General features: G+C 42.0%; 1 protein-coding gene across 2 annotated transcripts in view; it reads right to left on the bottom strand.

Moving 5' to 3' along the window:
- Positions 1 to 23,784, bottom strand: part of HK2 (hexokinase 2) — a 119,273-nt gene that overhangs the window by 28,226 nt on the left and 67,263 nt on the right. For both annotated transcript variants that reach the window (XM_033948003.1, XM_033948004.1), the window contains exons 6-11: positions 21,868 to 21,967; positions 16,604 to 16,787; positions 9,502 to 9,657; positions 8,833 to 9,066; positions 3,448 to 3,752; positions 1,541 to 1,689 (exon numbers count right to left, since the gene is read on the bottom strand). In XM_033948003.1, the coding sequence (XP_033803894.1) occupies positions 1,541 to 1,689; positions 3,448 to 3,752; positions 8,833 to 9,066; positions 9,502 to 9,657; positions 16,604 to 16,787; positions 21,868 to 21,967 (1,128 nt within the window). The remainder of the gene's footprint in view (positions 1 to 1,540; positions 1,690 to 3,447; positions 3,753 to 8,832; positions 9,067 to 9,501; positions 9,658 to 16,603; positions 16,788 to 21,867; positions 21,968 to 23,784) is intronic.

Here is a 23,784-nt window from a genome sequence, read left to right on the forward strand (position 1 = left end):
CTCTTCCCCACTGCTGGAAATCTTTGACGCCTCATGAAACATTTCATCAATGTACCTCTCATTCTCACAGATGCTTCTCAGTCTTGCCACCTCCTCTCTCAGTTACTTTACTTCCTTCATGAGGGATTTAAGCTGAATACAGCCTGCACATGGAATTACTCCCTCTGCCTGGGTAACATTTTCTGTCTGCATAGAGACAGAAGCTGTAACCCGAGGAGCAGCTTTGGTGACATGATGTTTCCCAGACATACTGTATTTGCAGAATTACTTACACCTGGAAGAAAAAAGAAAGAGCAGAAAAGTCCTACCAAAGCAATGCCCTCTTCCTAGTTGGCTGAAGAATGAAAAAAGCTCTGCCATGGAGTGGGCCGGAGGAAATTAACCTTAAGGGTCAACTGTGGAGTCTGATCTCTTAGAAAGTCCTCAGCGTTCAGTCTCAAACTAAGAGAGGTCTCTCCTCAAGGAGAGCTTTTCAGTTAGGATGAGAGGATTCGAACCCCCATGAAGAATAGGAAAGCTAAAGCGGCTAGGGCTCTTCAGCTTGGAGAAGAGATGGCTCAGGGGTGATATGACAGGGGTCTATAAAATACTGAGTGGAGTGGAAAAGGGTAGATGTGAATCACTTGTTCACTCTTTCCAAAAATACTAGGATGAGGGGGCATAAGTACTAAGTAGTAGATTTAAAACAAATCTGAGAAAATATTTCTTGATACAATGTGTAATTAAACTCTGGAATTTGTTGCCGGAGAATGTGCTGAAATCAGTTAGCTTAGCAGGGTTTTAAAAAGGTTTGCATATTCCTAAAAAAAAGTCCATAGGCTATTATTGAGATTCCTTGGGGAAATCCAGTGCTTATTCCAAGGATAAGCAACATAAAATCTGTTTTACTACTTGGGATGTAGTTAGATACTTGAGACTTGGGTTGGCCGTTGTTGGAAACAGGATACTGGGCGTAATGGAACTTCCGACTGTCCCAATATGTCAATTCATATGTTCTTATGAACTAGAAGTAATCTTGGAGGCAGTTACTGTGGAGTAGAGATGATAGTTTTGTTAGGATTATGGGTAGTGTTTTATTTGATATATGGCTGAGTTATGATGATTTTAACTGTTACACTGAACTTTATATAATATTGGTTTTGGAGATTAGTTGGAAACGTTTTATTTCTTAGTTAGAATGTAAATGATATGTTGCCCACCTTCCTATGCGTATATGATTTATGGGGTGGTGGTGGTTATTTTATGGTTGAGTGGTAATATTAAAATTGTATACATATAATTACTTGTGGTTGGGGATGATGGAGTGGTTTATCATTTATTAAGCTTGATATACTGCCTTAGTTGCAGCACAATTCAAGACTGTTTACAATAAAATATATCAAATAAAAACAAAATAAAATAAAAAGGAATGCCATTAAAATAACAATATTAACATTTTATTATACTTTGTTTTACTTAATGTACAAAACCTTAAAGCAATTATTGAAATATGGAGCCAAAATATTTGTAGCCGTGCTCAACTACATCAGGCTTTGCTCACCTCCTCTCCAGTCCCCTGCATGATATCTTGGGATATGGAATAGATCTTGTGGTGCATTTCCACACCACGTCTCATTCCATTCCGCACACGAACCAGCAGCACTCGAAAGTTGGTGCCTCCTAGGTCCAGAGCCAGAAAGTCTCCTTTTTCTGAAACCCAAATGCAAGAAAATTAAAATTAGATGTGGGCAAGCAAGCCCCAACTGTATTCAACCAATTAAGAAGTGGGGGACATTGTGTTCAGCCAAATAAAACAGCTTTGACGAAATAGTATAAGCTTAGGAAGGGAGGGGGATTTGTCTGTATTGCTTTGTTTTGCAGTATTTAGTTAGTCTCCTGTCAAACATTAAAAGGGAACTTTTAATAAAGTGCAGTAAGCAATTAGTGTGTGAATTAGCAAATAATAAATTGGATCTAGGCAGTTTATCGCGGCAGTTTCAGTCCGGTCATTTCAGCGCAATGAACTGGCTGCAATGAATCAGATTCTTCTCCCTGCCCTCCCCATCACAGCATCACCAATGTACCCCTCTCAGTTGTGTGGAGGGGAGGTGATGCCCCCAAGATCTCCTCCACCTCCCCATCAGTAGCCTCACCAGTATCACTGCAGTGGGATAGTCACCACTCTGCCCTCCCCTGGAAGAGAAAATGGCCCTCCTCTCTGCCCTTCTTTCTCCAAAGAGCAGCAGCAGCAGTGGGATGGCCTCCTCCCTGCCCTCCCCACTGAACTCTGCCCTCCCCCAGAAGAGAAAATGGCCCTTCTCCCTTCCCCAATGAGCATCAGCCCACATCCCATGATGAACTCTGCAAGACAGTGCCGAAGAAGGACGACTGCCTCAGTGTGATGGAGCAATTCATCACAGCTGCAATGAAACGTCCCATTCCATGCTAATTAGCCTAGGCCATAGTGACTGCCACTGCACTAGCATAACAGTATGCACCAATATTAACATTACTTGCCTATCATGGAATGGGGTGAGAAATGGGCACAGACTACACTTTGCAGCTAACTCATAAACACTTAACACAGATGAACTTACCATTTCCTACTCAGGTGAAAGTAAATGAATTTGCGCTGTCAATGCCCTTACCACACAAAACAGAGTTTTACTCTAAACTAGGGCTACTCAAATGGGTTCACAAGGATATCCCTAATGAATATGCATGAGGGAAATTTGCATGCCTGTCACCGCCATTATATGCAAATCTCTCTCATGCATATTCATTAGGGATATCCTTGAAAACCCAACTGGCATGTGGACCCAATTGCGTAGCTATGCTCTAAACCAGGGGTCCCCAAAGTACCTCCTTGACTGCCGAATCCAGTCGGGTTTTCAGGATTTCCCCAATGAATATGCATGAGATCTATGTGCATGCACTGCTTTCAATGCACATTCAATGGGGAAATCCTGAAAACCCGACTGGATTTGGCCCTCAAGGAGGGACTTTGGAGATCCCTGCTCTAAACTAACTGAATGGGAAGATACTAGAAGTATCTCCAATGACTACTCTGTGGTAATCTGAGTACTTGGGCTTTGCAGTTACTGTGTGGCAATATAAGTACTTACCATTCAGTAATTTAAAGCTTTCCAGTCATACTCAACCAGTGGCAGCACAATATTCAACCAGTAGCAACATGATATTCAATTATTTCAGTTGGCAGGAGTTGCCCAACTGCCAATTATTTAGCAGCTCTTAACTGGGCAGTGCCGCTGAATATCAGCTTTGAATGGCCCCCTTAAAAACAATGGGCAGGTCAGAGGCAGTACTAGGGGCAATGTCGGGTCCTCAGCACTTGCTGGCTTAAGGGGGAAAAAAGATATGATCTGAAGATAAAACCCAGGCCCTCTTCATGGTAGCATGCAGCAATTCCAATGAGCCATAGAGCTAACCCTTTGTATTTATTCTAACCTGTTCCATCAGGTGTAGCACGAACATAGGTAGGCAACATCTTAACACTGGCACTACAGTGGGACTCCTTCCTGAGCCCTTGCTCCATCTCTATCCTCATTTTTCCCTTCACCATTAATAGCTGCTCAAAGCTTAGCTTGAAGGTCTGCAGAGTCTCTTGTCTTGCTTTCTCCTGGGCGGCCAGCCTGTATGCAACAGCAGTAATCATGGCAGCACCTTTCCCACTCCCATCTTCAGACCGAATGAATCTGACATCACAGTCCGGCACAAGGCGCCGTACAGTCTTATGGAGACGTTTAGAAAAACTGTAGAAAAAGAAAGAGGGTGAGATGTGAAGGGGGAGTATAAACAGGAAACTTTTTATTTCACATGGTCAAAATTTAGATTTTTCTTCACATAGATTTGTTAAAAGCACAAGAACAGGAAACTTTTTTACATGTATCAGTATCACACTGCATACACCTTGCAATGCTACTAAAATAGACAGGGAGAAATGCTTGAGTACCTGAATAAATTAATGTAAACCGTTCTGAGCTTGATGAATGAATAAATAAATAAATAAAATGATAGTATTAGATAGTGGAGGAATTGAGGAAGGGAGGGGTCAATACGGATCAAAGATCCAGAAGGGACAGGAAGAGCAATTTTAAAAATATATCTTTATGTGTGCATGTGTACAGTCAGACAGACAAACACAGACATACTTATGAAAGGCAGTTTGCAGCCAATATCATTAAAGTGGTCTTACAGTTTAAGTTTAACCAGCTACTATGGCTGCAACAAAACTGTAGACAGATGCAACAGCAAAGAAAGGAAAACAGCAAGCAATCAGGGGAAAGAAGGAACCACATTTATAATTAAGACTTCTATTTTAAGATGTTTAAAAATTGTAAATTTAGGTGTCACTTTTCTAGAAAATTAGGGATTCTTGAAGGGTACAAAAACACTCATATCTATTTCTATAAATGGCGTCTTAAATTAGGTGCCAGTTGGTGCCCTATTGGCACCTAACTTAAGTTGAAAGTACCATTTAAAATAATAAAAAAAGCATTTTAAGAGGAAAAATGTAGGGACCTAATGGCACCTTAAAAAAATGGCACCTTGCATTGCACCTACAGAAGTGCTTTATTTTGCCTAATGCTACTGTAGGTGTGGCTAATGCCGGAAATGGCATTAGGCATTGTAAAGCGCTTCACATAAAAGGTTGGTGCCAGAAATGTAGGCCCTGAAACCCCTGGCCAACATTTCTGGTGCCTACCTAGAGTTACCAGACGTCCGGGGATCCGGACAGCTTTTCAAAACCTAGCACTTTTTCCTGGTTTTGAAAAGCTTCTGGCAATGAGCAACATTGGGACAGCATTCATGCATGTGCAGATGCAACACGGTGATGTCACATGCAAGCATGTGACATCATCATGTCACACCAGCGCATGCATGAATGCCGTCCGACATCACCTATTGCTTGTGCAGGTTGAGGGGAGCGGAGCAAAGGGTCCAGATTTTCTGTTTGTATTTGATTTTATTTCTCAGCCACTTTTTTTGAGAACCGATGGCAATAATAGTATTAAACAGGATATAGGAGAGGGGCCCATACCCCCAAAATGTGTTAGACACCACTTGCCTGGGATACCTGAAGATACACACATAAATTAAAAATGAAGCTGAATGATACAAAAATGTTTATAGTTACAGTAAAAAGAATATTGCTTGGTTAGCATTATTGGCAAGTGTTACTTAAAGATTTTAAATAGATATTTGTCCCTGCTGCTACTTCCTGTAACACTGGGAAACAGATAGGTCCTGACCTAGAATACGGAACAGGTCACTATGCCCTAAGCTAACATGTTGTTACAAGATATCCAATGCATTGAAATAAATAATGATTTCAACTAGTCTAAATGTAAATGCCGACAGGAAATAAACCAATAGTGCATGATTTATAAGTTATTACAAAATTGCTTATGTTAGGGAAAATTACTAATGACTAGAAATCACATGACCAATAAATCAAATATGGACCTAGTGGGAAAATGCAGTCATATACAATTTATCTTTGGATGTTAATGAAGTAATTGTATTGTAATTGGAAGATGTACTAACTTATGTATGTTTAATAAATGAATGAAATGTCATGAAGCTAATAAAATGGGCTATCACCCACAGCTCAGAGAGATTCATGTTTGAAATTCTGTCAGTATGCAGATCACTAAGATCTCCCATAAGACCTTATTATTTTTACTTGAATTTGTCTGGTTGTTATTCTTTGGTCACCCTCAGAGATGGATGAAAGGGCTGAGGAGGGAGGAAGCCTGTTTTCAAAGCAGTCAGAACCATTTAGGCTTCCTATATTTCTTGCTTTTACTTTCCTTGTATAAAGAGCCATTTCATACTTATAACAGCTTTCAGCTTGGACCACTGCTCTTCCACTTCCCATGCCATCAGTTCCTTCTTCAGGTATTTCCCCATTTTACCAAAATCAGCATATCTGAAATCCAGTACTTTTGAGTTTTGTGCGTCTGCATTCTGCTGGTCTGGTCCATCGCGCCCAGCAGTCCACTCACGCGGCGGCCCCCAGGTCAAATACCTGTGCCCTAACCAAGACCAGCCCTACCTGCGTTCATTCTGGTTCAGCAGGAACTTGTCCAACCTTGTCTTGAATCCCTGGAGGGTGTTTTCTCATAACATCAAACCATATAGTATGATGACCACTATTACTTAGGTGGGCACACATCCAGTCATTTGAAACACTTTCTCCATTTGTTAGAACTAGATCCAGAGTCACCCCTTCCTTTGCGGGTTTCGTCACAATTTGTTTCAGCAAAGCACTTTGACAGGCATCCACAATTTCCCTGCTTCTTTCCGATTCCACAGACTGGACTTTCCAATCCATATTAGTCAAGTTGAACTTTTCCAGTAACAGCATCTTCCCTTTCATTTCAAGCTTATGGATATCTTCAAACAGACCCTTGTCCAGCCCCTCCATTTGTACCGGGGGGTCTATAGATTTGTATTGCCATATACACATCCTCTCTTTCCAAGACATTCCATATAGCTTCATCCTTTTTCCAATTTCCCTGAATTTTCGGTGCTCTGATATTTTTCACATACAGTACCCTTCCTCCACATTTTCAGCCCTTCCTATGCTTTCTAAACAGATTATAGCCTGGTTTAGTCCCACTAACCCATCTCTCCCTCCTTCAATCTGTTCAGAATTCTGCTGCATGCCTTGTATTCCACCAGGGTCATTATGTTCATGTTACCCCTCTCTTCATATCACTTCATTGGCTCCCTGTCTTCTTCCGCATACAGTTCAAACTCCTCTAAGTGTACCCACTCTGTGACGCTGTGAAATCTTATAAGTGTACCCACTCTATGACTCCTCAATATCTCTCATCTCTCCCTACACCCAGCCCTGGGAACTCCGTTTTTCATATAAGTCTCTCTCTTGTCTGTACCCTTCTCCTCTACTGCCAACTCTCGACTCCACCCCTTCCGCATTGCTAAGCTGTATGGTTGGAACAACCTACCTGCTCCATCTCTGCTGGTATTTAAATCCAGGCTTAAAGCCCACTTTTTCAAAGCTGCTTTTAGGTCTTAACACTTCCAACTTGTAATATATTATATCTGTTTCTCATGCCCTCTGTAGCCCCTACCCTCTCTACCTCTTCATCCCTTTGTATGTACCTTCATGAGCACCATATATTGAGCCACTCTGTGTCCTGTGTGTCTGTCATAACTTAGATTGTAAGCTCTTTCAAGCAGGTACCATCTCTTGTGTATTTAGTGTACAGGATTGCGTACAGCCGGTAGCAATATAAAAATAATAAATAGTAGTAGTAGTAGTACAGTCATTGAGAGGAAAGCGAAAAAGGGTAGTGGCTAAATCGTGTTCACACTGAAGAAAGAGATGTTAACAGTGCTGTACAGCAGGGATTGGTTCTTGATCTGACTCATTTTAACATTTTTGTGAGCAATATTGTGGAAGGGCTGTTTAGTAAGGTTTGTCCCTTTGCAGATGATAGTAAAATCTTCCATAAGGTAGACAAACCTGATGGCATGGATAGTATGAAAAGGGATATAGTGAATTGGCAGCTAAGATTTAATGCTAAAAAAATAAAATAAAATACAGATTCATGCATTTGGGCTGCAAAACCCAAGGTTAAGTAAAAGGAGTGAAGTACTTCTGTGCACACACACACAAAAATAGAGCAGACATGGGGGTGATCCTCTCTGATGATCTTAAAGTGGCGAAACAGGTAGAGAAAAGGCGATGACAAAAACTAAATAATGCATCTTATTTGCTTCTCGGAAAACATATTACAGTTTAGAATGCATAGTTCCAAAATCACTCTCCTTGTTCTTCCCTGTGCATTTACAGGACATTTCCCTACCAATACAACGTTACATATAAAAGATCATGTATACCCGATTACTAAAACAATAAAAATATTGGGAGTCATACTAGACACACATTTGACAATGGTGGAACACACGAACATAGTAGTAAAAAAATGTTTCCTAACACTGTGGAAATTAAGGTCCATCAAAAAATATTTCGACCCTCTATCATTTAGACTACTAGTGCAATCACTAGTGCTTTCAACACTGGACTACTGCAATATTGTTTATATGGGTATACCCAAAAAAACTGTAAGGAAACTTAGGATTGTCCAAAACACAGTGGTCCGCTTGATATTTGGATTAAAAAAGAGCGACCATGTTAGCCCCTACTACAGACCGCTTCACTGGCTACCAAAGGAGGCACAAATAATTTTCAAGTTCTCTTGCATATGTTTCAAGCTGGTTTGGGGACTAGCTCCTACATACCTGCTACCTCACTTCATTCTATACAGCCCTACGAGACAAACCAGAAACAGCAACCTATTTGCATACCCAAGCATTACCGGCTGCAAATACAAAACCTTCCTGGATAGAACTTTTATGTACCAAGCAAACAAACAACACCACTGGTTAGACAGCTACATAAAAGGAGCAAGACTATAAAAACTGCTATAAAAACTGCTATAAAAACTGCCTTATTCACAGAATTATCACCTAAAAAAGTATCTACACCTAACACTACATATGTCCACTCCTGCTTTTAAGTCTGAAATATCTAACATTATATTTTTGCTGCCTTTTTAAGATTCTGTTTGCTGTATTTCACTACCTTTTGTAAGATTCTATATGCTCTTTATAAGATTCTATATACTGTATCCCGGACTTTTTGTAAGATTCTATATGCTTTTTGTAAGTTTCTATATACTGTATCCCGGACTTCAACATATTGTAACTCGCTGACTGTCCAGCTCTCTTCAGTGTGAACCGCCTAGAAGTCTTACGACTATGGCGGTATAGAAGAATAAAGTTATTATTATTACTTACTGAGGGTGTTTCTTGTACACAGATCCATCCACCCCTACACTTGATCGAAGTCTCTCTACCCCTTTATTTTCCTTGATACGTTGCAATACAGCAGCAAGGGCAGCAGCACAAAGGTTAGCTGAGCGGGTGGATATTATCTGGCAGATCCGATGGGTGGCCACACAATCCTCATGGGTAGGTTCCAGGCCAAGCTTTGTCAATATTTCATGTGCTCTCTGTATGCCCTCCTTGTCTCTGAAATAAAAATAAATTCCATGAACTGTTAAGCTACAGTAAGGGTGATAAAGGTTCAAATTTTACATCTTCTAAAGAGAAAGGTGGTCTGACAAATATGAAACTGAAACTTGGAAACTACAACCTGGATAAACTGAAAGAATTATTACTTCAATGCATTTGAACTTTGTGGTGAAAACTGCAATAAAAATTAAAGGAAAAAAGAAACAGTATCCAACAAAACCCCAACGTTCAAACATTCTAGACATATTTTGTACAGTCTCAGGCTGCAGTCCAGTAACTCCTGCCTGACAGTAAGCAATGGAATGAGAAGTAGGGACCGGGTTAGGAGTGTAATCTGAAACAAGTTCTTGCTTAGTGAATTCACTTGAAGTTTTGAAAACAGAAGAACATTTGCTCTTCAGGATGCCACCACATGCAATTTGCCACACTTACTGCTCTATAGCAGACACAAATCCTGTCTCAAAGTGTCCTGTGGTGAGCAACTCAGCTGTGACCCTGCCTGCAAAGAGAAGCTCTTCTTTAGCCATCTTCACCAGAATGAGTCTGACCAGCTCACCCATGTACATTCCACTGATCATCTTCTCAAACCTGCAGATGCCAAAACAGACAAATTAAATTTTGGTTCATATCTATTACTTCTGTATAATGATGTAATATACTTTTACTATACGTACCACCACTTACCCATTCAGTGGAATTATTTTGCACTTGGCCATGCTGATTTTTGTACAGAATCAAGATTGTTTATACCAAAATATGATTGATTAAATAAATACATAAAAATAAATTTGCCATTAAGAAGAGGGTTACACAGAATTATTTAAGCATTGGGTATCTGTTATTTTCCTAGAATGATATAGGTAAAAGCATGCAAGAGTGACTGAATGAACTCAATTTTTCAATTGTTTGAAAAATGAATTACATGGGCTATGTCTACCTCTGCAAATATTCTTAGAGGTCAAATAAGATGGGTGACTATCAAGTAAACTGTTGGCAATAACTAGATATCAAAAGATTACAAGAAATGATCATCAGTTTCTATTATAGCAATTTGACAACTTTATCTGTGATAGATGAAAATAAAACTATTCTTTCACTTTAAGCATATCTCTCTATATTAGGGTTGCATTTCAACTAAAATGTTTAATCACACGATTAAAGGTGGGGCATAGCCAGCAGTCCATTGGGGTGGGGGGAGGAGACCATGTATTTCCTCTCCCTTCTCCCCACATTAGGCATCATAGCTTTGCTGGTAGGGATGCCAAAGCCCCACCAGTCAAAGAAATCTATTCCCAAAGCTGCCTCCTTCCTCCATGTGATGCCTCAGGAACGAAGAAGTCGCAGGATGGGTACCTGCAGCCGCTGATGCTGGCACTAGAGAATGACACGGGGACAAATTTTTCCCATCCACATGGGAACTCATTTTCCCCTTCCAGTCCCAGAAAGTTATTTTCCTGCCCCTACCCCATTCCTGCAAGCCCTGTCCTCATCTGCACAAGCCTAAAACACTTTAAAATCATAAAGTGTTCGAGGTTTGTGCAGTTAAGACAGAGTTTACAGGAATGGGGCAGGGACAGGGACCGTGACAAAACTCACAGGAACAGGATGGGGAAATTGATTTCTTATGGGGATGGGGAAAAATTTGTCCCCATGTCATTATCTAGTTGGTACTCCACAAGTAAGCTCACTTCATGGATGAATTGAGCATGGTTGGAAAGTGCAAATCTCAATTGCTGGAGGTGTGCTGCTGACTTCTCCGCTCCCAAGGTAGTATGAGAGGTAAAGGGGTGAAATGAACAGCAGTTTTCTTTGGCTGATGGAGCTTCAGCTACCCCACCAGTCATTGAACACCTACTGCAGCTTGGGTAGGTAGGTGGGAGAGAGCCCAATATCTTCTTTTCACTCAGACCCAGGTCCAACTCTCTCTCTCTCTCTCTCTCTCTCTCTCCCTACTCCAGCCCAAGTTTCAATTCCCTCCCTCTCCCCTCTGCACTGTCCAACATCTGTCCCATCCAGACCCATACTAGCCCTAGCCCCTGGACCCACCCACCAATTGTGACACCCAGTGAGGTAGTAAAGTGGGTGGAGCATACCGGACATAATCTTGGAGTTGAAGTCGGCACCTCTCCTCTGCCTTCCCCACGTACCTCTTGAAATGTTCACCGGCACAGGAATCTTCCACCACTTGCTCGCGCTGGCCTTGGCTCCCTTCTGACATCACTTCTTGGTTGTGGGACAAGGACATGACATCAGAAGGGAGCCAAGGCTGGTGCGAGCAAGAGGTGGAAAAAGCTGCTTGCGGAGGCATACATTTCAAGAAGTATGCAGGGGGCACTTGAGTGGTGGAGAAAAGTAAGGGGTTGCAAAGCATGACAATGAACCACCACCCTGGTTGTCTCCCTCCCTTACTGCAGCCCTCTCCCCCCACCACCAATGCACCCACAGCACCAATCTTTGACCTTGCAGCCAGTGTCAGCCCTATTGAAAGACTGCCTACACCAGGCCTTCCCTTGGACCTGGCTCGCTCCCTTCTAAAAACAGAAAGCTACTTCAGATGGGGACAGGTCAAAGGGATGGCACAGTGTAGGCCACAGGCAGCCTTTCAATAGGACTACTGTTAACTGCAGGACTGAAGATTGGTTTTAGAAAGATAAAGAGTGCTGGTGCAGGAGTGCAGAGGGGGAGGGCAGAGCCATGGTTGGGTCCGGGAATGGAGAGGAAGGGAAGGAAGAGATGCCAGATCATGCTGGAAGAAGGGAGGCAGAAGAGTGGCACTTGATCAATTATTAAAAGCACGATTAAATTTTTTAATCATGATTATCGACCATGTGAATCACGGCATTAATCGCAATTAACATGTAGGCTTTATCTATAGATAGATAGATATAGGATAAAGAGCTTTCTTTGAACTGCCAGAAGAAAAATGTAGCGGACTGGTTTTACAGCACGGCACGTTACAGTCCTTTAGATTTAGAGCAAGCTTTTGTGGCTCTATATCACTTTTATTCGCTCTTGCAGGCTCCCCGGAAGTTTCTGCCTAGGGATCTTAGAACCAGTTGGCTCATTTCTCCTTTACGTGAGGCCTGGCAGCTTTTGGTATTGCGCTTTGGAGGCAATCCACAGGTATCGTCTTTACTGCAAATAGGGGAAATGCAAGCCGCAACCTGCAAGCTGAAAGATAAGTTTGCTACCTATTTTCAATCTATCAGTGAATAAGTAGAGTTCATAGCCTATGTGGCATGTCAAACTAAACATTCAACAAATTTCAACAATATTTTCAAACTGTTTTTGAACATGCGATGATTGGGTGGTGAGGCAGTAGTGTTGGGGTTCTCTCCTGTTATTGCCTTCATTACATTACATTAGGGATTTCTATTCCGCCATTACCTTGCAGTTCAAGGCGGATTACAAAAGAATTATCCAAGATGTATTACAAGAACTTACAAAAAAAAAAAAATTGGTCATTTTCAAAAAGAGTAAGAAATGGGTAAGGTTATTTGTTTGGGGTAGTTGGTTTTAGTGAGAGGTGGAGTTTGAGACTTGCGGTATTATTTCTTTTTTCAGAGTTTTCTTGAAGAGTATGGCAATGTTCCCTCTAAGGATTGATGAGGTGTGTGCAAAAAAAAATATTCATGAGCGACAAGTTACATACTCCACAAATTTATGAGCAGGCGCGGAGGACAAGTGCCCATGAGATTGTGGGAGGGTTAAATACTCAAAACTTAAAAGAATAATAATTTACTTAAAGTTTTTGCTTCGCCAGCTTTCTGGTATCTTTATATACAGTGGCGTACCTAGCATATGTAACACCCGGGGCCCATCATTTTTTGGCACCCCCCATCTGTACGCAAAACATGATTTTTAGTAACAAGCCACACGTCACACATGAGTAACTAGGAAAAGGCAGCATCTTACATATTGCAGTGAGCAGTACATCAATACACCCATTGTAAAACTAAACAAGCCAGACCAGCACAGATCAATCCTACACCGTCAATCCTAACAGAAAACCATGTCTTTCGAACACACAGAACACAGAAAATACCTTCGCCTAGTATGGAATATGTCATCACAAACTAACCCCTCCCCCTTTTACAAAACTGTAGTGTGGATTTTAGCCACATTGGTAACAGCTCTGATGCTCATAGAATTCTGAGCATCAGAGCTGCTACCACCACGGCTGGCGCTAAAAAACGCTCCACAGTTTTGTAAAAGGGGGGATAAAATAGAAATACACAGACAAAGGTTAAATTGAACCAGCAAGAAGCTGGACTCTGCATAAAATGCAACACCACAGAAACAGTGACATATGTCTCCTAAAGCAATAAATAAATAGAAACTTTTTGGGCTTGCGAGCTACTTTAAAATGACCAAGTCAAAATGATCTACCAATAATAAAATTAAAAAACACAAAGCACACTATACGCTGAGAAAATGTTAATTATCATTCCTATTCTGGTTTTTTTTCAAAGAGGTCAAGGCAGATGACTCTATGCATTGTCACCTCAATAACAACCATACAAAAATAGACAAATATACCCCTCTTCCTTTTTATTAAACCACAATAGCAGTTTTTAGCGCATGGAACTGCGCTAAATGCCCAGCGCTGCTCTCGACGCTCATAGGCTCCCTGCGCTAAAAAACACTATTGCGATTTAGTAAAAGGGGGCCATAGCGCAAAATATAGACAGCATATATAAATTCAGACACATTTTGATCACTAAATTTAAAATAAAATCATTTTTCCTACCTTGTCTGGTGATTTCATGAGTCTCTGGTTGCACTTTCATCTTCTGACTGTGCATCCAATCTTTCTTCCCTTCTTTCAGCCTGTATGCTTCCTCTCCTCCAGACCTCATTCCCTCCCCTAACATTTTCTTCCTCTCTCCCTGCCCTTTCTTTCTTTTTTCTCTCTTGATGCCCCCCTTTCTTTTTTTCTGTTTCCCTTCTGTCTCCCTGCCTGCCCCCTTTCTTTCTTTCTCCCTACCCTCCACAAAGCCATTGCTGCCACCATCCATGGAAACAGGCCCCAAAGCCACCACTGCGGCTGCCCCAAGCTCTCTCTGCTTCCCATCGTCGGACCGCCCCCCCTTGGTACGCCACATTTCAGGCAGCGGAGCGGAGCGGCGGATGAACAAAACAAGGCTCTGAGGAGGACGTGCAGGCACAGCGTCGCCTGAGGAGAACGACAAGCGCCGGACTCTCGCCACTTCCGTCCCCTTTCGTGGTGCCGCGCCGGCGCTTGGCCTGAGCCACGGCCGCCGCTTCCTCTCAACTCCGCCCGCGCTTGATTCCAGTCGCGCCCACTGCGAAATGTGAGGGGCGAATTGCTGGGGGCGAAATGTGGGGGGCGAAACTTCCGTGAACCCTCGCACCCCCACCCCGACATCCGATTCCTCCCCCAGCCTCCCCTTACCTTTGCGACGCGTGTGTGCGCTGTGACGAGAAACTTGTGCGCTGCGATGTAATATTTTGTGCGCCAGCGCACGCCAGCGCAGCTTAGCGGGAACACTGGAGTATGGTCTTTATTTCTTTTCTAAAAGTCTTGTAGTCGAGGGATGCCATCAGTAGATTGGCGTACTTCTATCAGCAGTTTATGTACGTTCAAAACTTTGTGTTGGAAATTATTTGGAGTGATTATTCTATTGTATCTGATATCATCGCTTTAGTCACTCAATTTTTATAATATATTGAGTTGTTTGCCCCTATTCATATTATTTGACATAGGGGAATTGTGTGGGGTTTTTTTGCCAGGGAGGGAGAACAGAGCTTTTCAGCGCTGGGAGGAGCTTGGTGTTACCTTGCTTGACCATCTTAAGGGCCCGGAGGGGACCTTGCTTGCTTATGCTGATTTTTCTCGCAGGATAGAAGCTACCGGGGGGGGGGACTGTTATGCATTATTACCTTTCCTTGGATAGGACGGCAATGAGCTTTCCTTTGGGGCAACGGTTATGTCAGTTTTTTTGATCCGATCTTTGAGGGACTCTTCTCTATTTCTCTTTTTCACAAGGCACCGCTGGCGTTGAGTCCTTCTAAGGATTTCCTGCTGCTCCATGGTAGATGGGAGGGTGATCTTGGGGGTGTGGTGTCTACATGGACGATTCAGCTTAGTATATCACGTATTTCCTCTGAGGTCCGTTGTGCTTGTTTACGGGAATGTGCCTTGCGGGTCATACATAGGGCCTATATTACCCCCTCCTAGTTTCATAGAATGGGCTATGCCCGGATCCTCTTTGTTTGAAATGTACCTTGGCAAAGGCCACTTTCATTCATGTTTTTTGGCATTGTTCCTCTGTGCAAACTTTTTGGAAGCATGCTGGAGCCTTTATTAGATGCATCCTGGACCAGCCCTTGCTGCTATCTCCGAGGTGCTCCTTTTGGGCTTCTTGGGTTCCTGTGGGGTTCGAGGGAAAGGAGCTCGATTGTGGGTTCTGAAGCTTGGTATTTGGGGTTTGAAAGCGATTTTTAAAGTGTGGATCTCACCGGATTCCCCCTCGAATTGGGGTTGGAGTCTGGGTTATTGGGTTGGGAGGCTAAGGATGCACGAGGTACCTCTAAGCGGAAAAAGCAGTTTTTAGCTGTTTGGGATCCCTATCTTAATTCTCTACCACCTCAAAAGTACAGCTAAATTTGCTTTAAGTCTACCCTGTTTTCCACTGCTTTTTTTGTTTCCTTCTACCTCATCTCTATTCTGGGGGGTTGGGGGCTAGCTTGGGATGGGGAGTGTTGGGCAGGACTTAGGTGTTTTTTGGGGGGTTTCCTGTCTGGTTCCCTCTTCTTTTTTTTTTCTCTCTCTTGCTATTGGCCCTTGGGATGTGGGACTGGGCATGTGTTTGGGGGGGAGAGTTCTATCTTAGTTTGGAACACGTGGGAAAATTGTTGATGCCATGAATGTACCTTTTTGCTTCCGCTGCTATTCTTGTTCTTTTATCATCCATGATTTTTGTTTCGCATAATGGGAGGGGGAGGAGTTTGGGTTGGGAGTCTTTCTGTATTATTTTGAACACCGCCACTGTTCGTTTGTTGAGTGTATCTTCCTTTATTGTTCAATAAAAAATTGTTTGCACTTAAAAACAAATAACCCTTAACCCAATTATAAAATGATGCAGATTAAAGGGGAAAAACAGGGGCCAGTACTCACAGGTACTTATCTGCTAGTCAGTTAAGTACTGGTGGGATATATTTAGAAGCACTAACCTGATAGTGCCACTGAATGTCCTCTGACCATGTTGGCAGTATCTGGCAATTCCAGGGCAATCCATGGGCAGACTTCTAACCAAAAATGTTTCCTAACTTTATCCGGTTTGCTATCAATTAGCAGTCTAAATATGGTCACTAACCAAACGGTACTTCTGGTTTGCTCCGAAACCTGACATTCAGAGTCAGTATCTGAATTATCAGCACTGAATATCCTGTTTCATTTTATCCATGGTGGCTGGCATTTTACTATTTAACCTTAGTGGTCAGCAGTTAAATAATTGGGCAAATAATTGTTTTAATAAAAATCAAGGAAAAGTGTAACTAATTTACTTACAACTGTTTTCCTGGATTGAGTGAACCCATATCAATTTCACAGTCAAATTCTGTCCGGATATCATTCAGGGACCCATCATCTCCAAAAGCTCCCCACTCCATGTTTATACACATCCTTCCTTCATCCCCTTCCACCAGGTCAATGTGGCGCATCTCTTCCATGTAACAAGAATTGGTCCCAGTACCTAGAGGGAAATTAAGTCACTTTTATTCTAAGGGAACATCCATCTCTGGTGATAATCCATTGGCTAATATTTATCATCCCCTTTTAATATGCTGGCAGAGCATGACTGAAGGCTTCATACTCTATACAGTAGAATCTCAGTTAACTGGTACTCTGTTAACTGGTAATCGCCGAAGGGGGGGAACATTCCTCAAAGAACCAGTGGTAGCGGTCCTGAGTCACGAACCCTGCCACCCTTTCTCAAGCCCCGAAGCACTCCTGAGCTGCGAACCCCTCCCTCCCGACCTGAAGCATCAACAGGCAGTGGTCCTGAGCTGCAAACCACCCCCTCCCTCCCTTAAGCCCTGAAGCAGCAGAGGTAGGCAGTGGTCCTGAGCCATGAACCCCTTCGCTCCCTCTCTCCTTACCCAAAGCAACAGCCGGTCAGCAGGAAGAAGCATTCAAAACAGTCTGCGCCAGTGCAAGGTGCTTCCATTTGCTCTAGCATCAGTACCAAGAGTGTTCAATAGAGGCTGCAATACTCCAAGTCTGTGGTTTTCATGTATTCCCTTATCTGTACAACTGGTTGATCAAGGCTCCAACACCTCAAATAGCTTGTCTAGCCATTGATTCAACTGTACATTTTCTCAAGCTTCTCAGTTTTGCAGTCAGTTATGAGAAAGCTCACTCAATCTCTAGAATTCAATGAAGCACTTCTAGACACAACTCGGGCTTGTGCCTTTCTCCCTCAAATAGAGGCTAGACACTAACACAGATCTGCCAAAACATCTCCAGTTTACAATGTATCACTGTAGGTCAAATGATGCATATTCTGGACCATATGGCATCTACAGTACATGTAAGATCTGTATAAGCATAGAACTTGTAAAAAAATAAATAAATATATATATATATATATATATATATATCCAATGTTTATAGGCATACTTGTGCCCAGAAAAATAGCCTAAAAACTTTAGAGGACAGCTTAATGCTGAGTTGAACAGAAACCAGTCTGTTAGAAGGAGCACGAGAGCTAGTCTCAAAGGGCGGAGTTTAACACGGGGCTGGGAGGCCCTGGGGTTGTATGCAGGCAAGATAGGAAGGGGGGGGGGATGAGAACCGTTAGAAGGAGAAGGGTATCGAAGAAGGGGAGGGGTTCGCGCCAAAAGGAGAGGCAGGGGTAGGGTAGTGTAGAGAAAGGGGGCGTTTCTGCAGAGGGTTTTTAGATACGAGCCTTGGAGGACTAAGTTCGTTGCAGGTCCTCCAAGGCAGAATTTGCCCACCCTCCCTCCCTTTAATGAGATTGAGTGGCATGGGAGGCGGGTCTCCCGAGCTACTGGGTGCTGGGGCTCATCCGGCGATGAGCGGTGGGCCGGCTGGGAGCCGTGCCTTGGGGTCAGGTGACCCGGGTTAAAGGGGCATGAGGTCATGCCACCCCTCAGACACTTGCTGTTGGTGGCGGGGTCGGGGGCAAAGGTACTGTTTACACAGGGTAGCTCGGGAGGAGCTTGCTGAGGTTGATTGTTAATTGAGGTTCAATATGTTAATGATGTTAATTTATGCAAGTTAATTTATTGGTTAATGTGATTTAATAAAGAGCTGCGGCTATTTACCACAGTAATGTGTTTGGTGTTATTGATGTGGGTGGGGTGCAGAGAAAGGAGGGATAATGACAACTGAAGGGACTTTCCAGATCCCGATGTTATATTAAATATCATCTATGTAGTGCAACAAGTTTCAGCATTGTGAAAATGTACACTGAAAACTTCAGGAAGCTAATGTTTTTGTTTCTATAGCATTTAACGCAGAACACACTCCGAAAAAACTGCCACAACCTAAACTAGATACAACAAAAAAGGCAGAAATAGTCAAAACAGGTTCACAAAGGGGGTGCTCAGAGTCAAAACTGTGCACACCACACAAGTCACGTAAAGACTGGCATGGATAATACCATAATTAAAGGGTGCTCTCAGCGTGAGCGAGCAGCGACGGGAGACAAGCTCCAACGCTTCACAGATCAGGTAGAGGTAATATACCCCCACCTGCACACCATCACTGAGCACCCAAAGTGTGCAATAAATCAAAGTTGAAAAATTCACAAATCAAAACGAGTGAATCAATTAAGGTGAATAACAGGTGGAACCTGAGCGGCCCCTAAATGAACCCTGACAGCCAAAACCCCAGCACAAAATCAAACATCAAAAAGAGGTAAACTTAGCTGAAAAATGAGGAAGGAACACATCTCTGAAGCACAAAATTGAAATGCATCAGGATACCAGGTTCCTGATGCACTTCAATTTTGTGCCTCAGAGATGTGTTCCTTCCTCATTTTTCAGCTAAGTTTACCTCTTTTTGATGTTTGATTTTGTGCTGGGGTTTTGGCTGTCAGGGTTCATTTAGGGGCCGCTCAGGTTCCACCTATTATTCACCTTAGTTGATTCACTCGTTTTGATTTGTGAATTTTTCCACTTTGATTTATTGCACACTTTGGGTGCTCAGTGATGGTGTGCAGGCGGGGGTATATTAACTCTACCTGATCTGTGAAGCGTTGGAGCTTGTCTCCCGTCGCTAATCGCTCACGCTGAGAGCACCCTTTAATTATGATATTATCCATGCCAGTCTTTACGTGGCTTGTGTGGTGTGCACAGTTTTGACTCTGAGCGCCCCCTTTGTGAACCTGTTTTGACTATTTCTGCCTTTTTTGTTGTATCTATAGCATTTAAGGCAACACAATGGCAGCGATAACTAATTCATTTTCTCCTCTCATCTTGATACAAGGCTATGTTACTCATGATTAAAAATAAGCAAAAAATGAGTAATGGTGATGTGCTGTTAGTTGTAATATAGTAGAGAATGGCTCATGTAGCATGAATGGATGCTTCATATTGTGTTGATTGGGGCCTCAGCCCATCAAAAAGCATGCCTGCTGTAAGAGTGATATGAACAGACCTCGAAGGACAGAGGAAGAGGAGGATTGTTCTAAATATGGCCCCTACTGGCATATGAGTAGTACCTGCAGGCTCAGCTTCAGATGCAGCCTGTGTTTCATGCTAGGATATGTAGGAAACTTCCAGGGGAGGTGAAATGAAGATAATATACTAAAAGATATTAAAATGACTTCAAAGTGAGCCAATGAGTTATCTGCTTGTTCTTGTCAACAAGAATGGTAGCCATATAAGCAGCAACATACATGTCCAGTGTTAGTATATTAAGTTTTCTTTTAGAATACTTTTAGACTTTCCATGGTTTTCTGTCTCCAAATTCCAATGCAGAATGTAGTATTGAAAAAAATTCTAGGGGTCCAACTTTTGTATGCAAAGAGTCTTTGGAAAACATGCATATGCTTGGCTATATGTGTGCTTTCCCACCTACAGGCTATCTCTGTCCTTTGTAACATTGTTGCCTTACAGAACAAAACAAAAAAGGTAAGAGAGATGTCCTCTCAATCAAACAGTATTTCATTCTTTAAGGGCTCCTTTTACAAAGGTGCACTAGCGGTTTTAAATGCCGCATGTGCTAGCCGCTACCACCTCCTTTTAAGCAGGCAATATTTTTTTCAGCTAGCACGCACTATAATGCGTGCTAATCCTATGCGTGCGCTAAAAACGCTAGCGCACCTTCGTAAAAGGAGCCCTAAGTGTTTGTCCCAAGGATCCAAGTTTTGGCATGCAAATATGCCTTCCTCAGGGGACACTAAGAAAACAACATACAAATCATATACAAGCTAATAGAGATAAAATATGACATAGAATACATTAAAAGCATTTACAAACCAATACAAATATCATGTATAATATATTCAAACCATAAAAACTGTTAAAGGACATTTACTAAAATACATAATAAAACGGATAGTAATAAATTAGCCAAAGTAAAAACTTATAATATCAAATAATATAAAAATTGTATGTAATATACTGGAGATGTCAATTAGGATTGACACAATAAATTAAACAAGTGGCCAAACTGTTCCAATCAAACTTACAAGTATATCCTAATAAATATAAAAACCTTAGTCAAGTGATAAGGTCTTTGAATAATCAAGTGCTACCACAATGATAGCTAAAGCCACAAAGGCCTAATGAAAACAACATTCCATGAATTGAATAAATATAAAGAATAATTGTAAAAAACAAAAAAAAACCCAAACAACAAAAACAACCTACACACACAGCAAAAACAGGTATGAGTAATCACTCCTTTGAAGAGAACAGAAGTGCTGCATACCTTCCCCCCAAAAAAAGGATCTCTCTCTTAATAATTAGTGTGGAGATCATATACGGTATTATCTTATTATCCACTTAAATAAGCATTCTACAATGCTTGCCTACATATGAGGTATAAACTTTATCAAACTTACAGCTCTAAACCAACAAACGAGAAAAAAACGCTAGTCAAAGAAAGACAGCTTAAAATACTATCAACACGATTCCTTAGAAATAAGTAAATGTATCCAGCAAGCAGTAAGTAAAGGAAAAAGGAATGACAAGGATGTGTAAGGCTCGCAAAAACTGACATACCTGGATTTAACTGCTGATGGTAAAAATACACTAATAAAAGAGAAAAATGATTGACAGAATAAGGCAGCTTCTCAGAAAGTAAAAATGCTAAACTTTAGAGTAAACAAAGGCTGCTCTTATCAAATTAATATTCAGGTAATGAAAGCGCTGCTTTAAGAACACCGAGACACAGCATTGTCAGTATAAACTGCCTAGGAATTAGACAGTATAGAAAATCTTAAAATAAATAAAGTGCTCGCAGCGTGAAAAGACGTTATATATGCAAATTGAGCTTTCCTGTGTGATTATGAAAAAAAAGGGGTGGAGTTGAACCTCTTGTGCTAACTAAAAACTCTATGGACCGAACACTAGTGCCTATGTGAAAAAAGCAGTGTAAACAAAAAGGAAAAAGAAAAAAAGAAAATTGGAGAAGTAATTAAGTAAAATGGCAGACTTTTTAATAAAAACTAAATGAAACAATAAGAAAAATGAAAAAATAAATAATTATGCCATTTATCTTATTAAAACATCTCTTGCCTTTTTTTGTTCTGTTTCCATAGGCAAGTTTGTTTCTCTGTTTGGTCTACATTGTTGTCTTACCAATAATCAGCCCAATTTCACAGTTGTGGTCATCATATCCACAGGTCATCATTGTTCCTACAGTGTCATTCACGACAGCAACAACATCAATGTCAAAATCCTGCCAGAAGGAAAAGGAAAAGAAAAAAAATGCAATAAGCCACATTTATGATTGGTCATCTATTCAGTGGTCACACTTTGTCCACAATTTTTAAAGTAGACCATTCATGTCACTCATCTGAATATTATACCATTATACCTTCAGTCATCAAATCTGACACACATTAGGCCCCTAAATGTGATGTTCCCTATCATCTAGGTTACCAGACATCCGGATTTCCCTGGACATGTCCTCCATTTCAAGGACATGTCGGGGGTCTGGACGGCTTTTCAAAACCTGGCACTTTGTCCAGGTTTTGAAAAGCTTCCTCGAAATCACATTGAGCAGGAGGGCATCCACTGCTGAGGAGCAATGGAAGCAAGTCCCTACTTATGGCTGGCTAGGCTTTGAGAGAAGAAGTACTCTGAGCCAACCTGACCTACCAGAGAGGAAAAGATTAGATTCACACACCAAGGAGGATCTGGAATAGAGTGCCAGCTGTGGGTAACGTCCCAGATGTAGAGATCTGAAGGGATCTGGCCAAGTGTTATTGAAGGATTCTACATATAAAAATGACTTTTGCATACTTCAAGAGAAGATTGGTAGGACCTAGAGAATATATCCCACTGAACATTCTTGAAAGTCCAAACTAAGATATGAGTGACAAAACTCTGGTGCATCCATAGAACTCAGCAAAGTGGTTTGTTTATTTAGTTTGATGTTTTTTTATCTTTTTTTGGGGGGTGGGGGGAACTAAATATTTTTTCCTGTTTTGTACCTTCCTAGGAAAGTAGATTTTGGATTCTTCTAAAGCAGCGATTTTTCAACCGCTGTACTATGAATGGTCTACAGGTGTACCGTGGGAGTTTGGGGGGATGGTCATAGGAGGAATTTGAGGGAGAGCAGAATCCAGGACCAGGGTAGGGGCAGCCACATAGGGCTTCATGCTCCCAGTACTCAGCTTGTCCAGGATCTGGCATGCTCTCTTCCTACAACCTCCCAATCCCAAGCACCTTTTAAAAATAGAGCTTTTTTGCTTCCAGAGGTCTCCAGCTGTGAACAGTGATTCACATGCACTGTTCACCTGCAGCTCATAGCCTTCTGTATGATGCCACTTTTCCTGTTTCTGCATAGGTGGGAAGCCTCAAACAGAAGACTATGGGGTTCATAATCGAAAGAGAAAAACATCCAAAAACTGGCCTAAGTTGGCACTTGGACAAACATTTCTCAAAAACGTCCAAGCGCCGATGATAAAACCGGGTTTTGGACGTATTTAAAAATGACCTAGGCCTTCATAGTGCCACTCAACGTCCAAAGCAAAACAGGGCATTTCGGGAGGCGTGTCAAAGGTGGGAGTTGGGCGGGACGTGGGCCGGCTTAGACTTAGTCGTACAACATGTATAACCCAAAGTTTTACAACAGAGCCTAGACGGAACTTGGACGTTGTGACTTAGACCAGATAAGCACTGCAAACACATAACACTGACCCCCACACACTACCCCAGTGATCACCAACCCCCCCTAAAAATTTTATTCACTTTAAATTTCAGCCTCCAGACCATCATCACCTGGCTGCCTGGCATAGGAAAGCCTTGTCATCCAGCCCAGAGGCAGCTTAAGTAGTCTTGGGGGTGGGTTAGGGACCCATAGAGAGGAGGACCCATGCCCATAAACCCCTGTAATCACTGCATTGATACTGAAACATGTGCACTGCCCTATACACCCCCAAAACCCTTTTGTACTGGCATATAAGTGGCTCCTGCAGCCATAAGGGCTATTGGGGTGGTAGATAAGTGGGTCTAGGGGATTCTGGAGGTGGTTTGGGGGGCTCATCATGA

This window comes from Geotrypetes seraphini, chromosome 6 (genome assembly GCF_902459505.1).
Source record: "Geotrypetes seraphini chromosome 6, aGeoSer1.1, whole genome shotgun sequence".
NCBI lineage: Eukaryota > Metazoa > Chordata > Amphibia > Gymnophiona > Dermophiidae > Geotrypetes > Geotrypetes seraphini.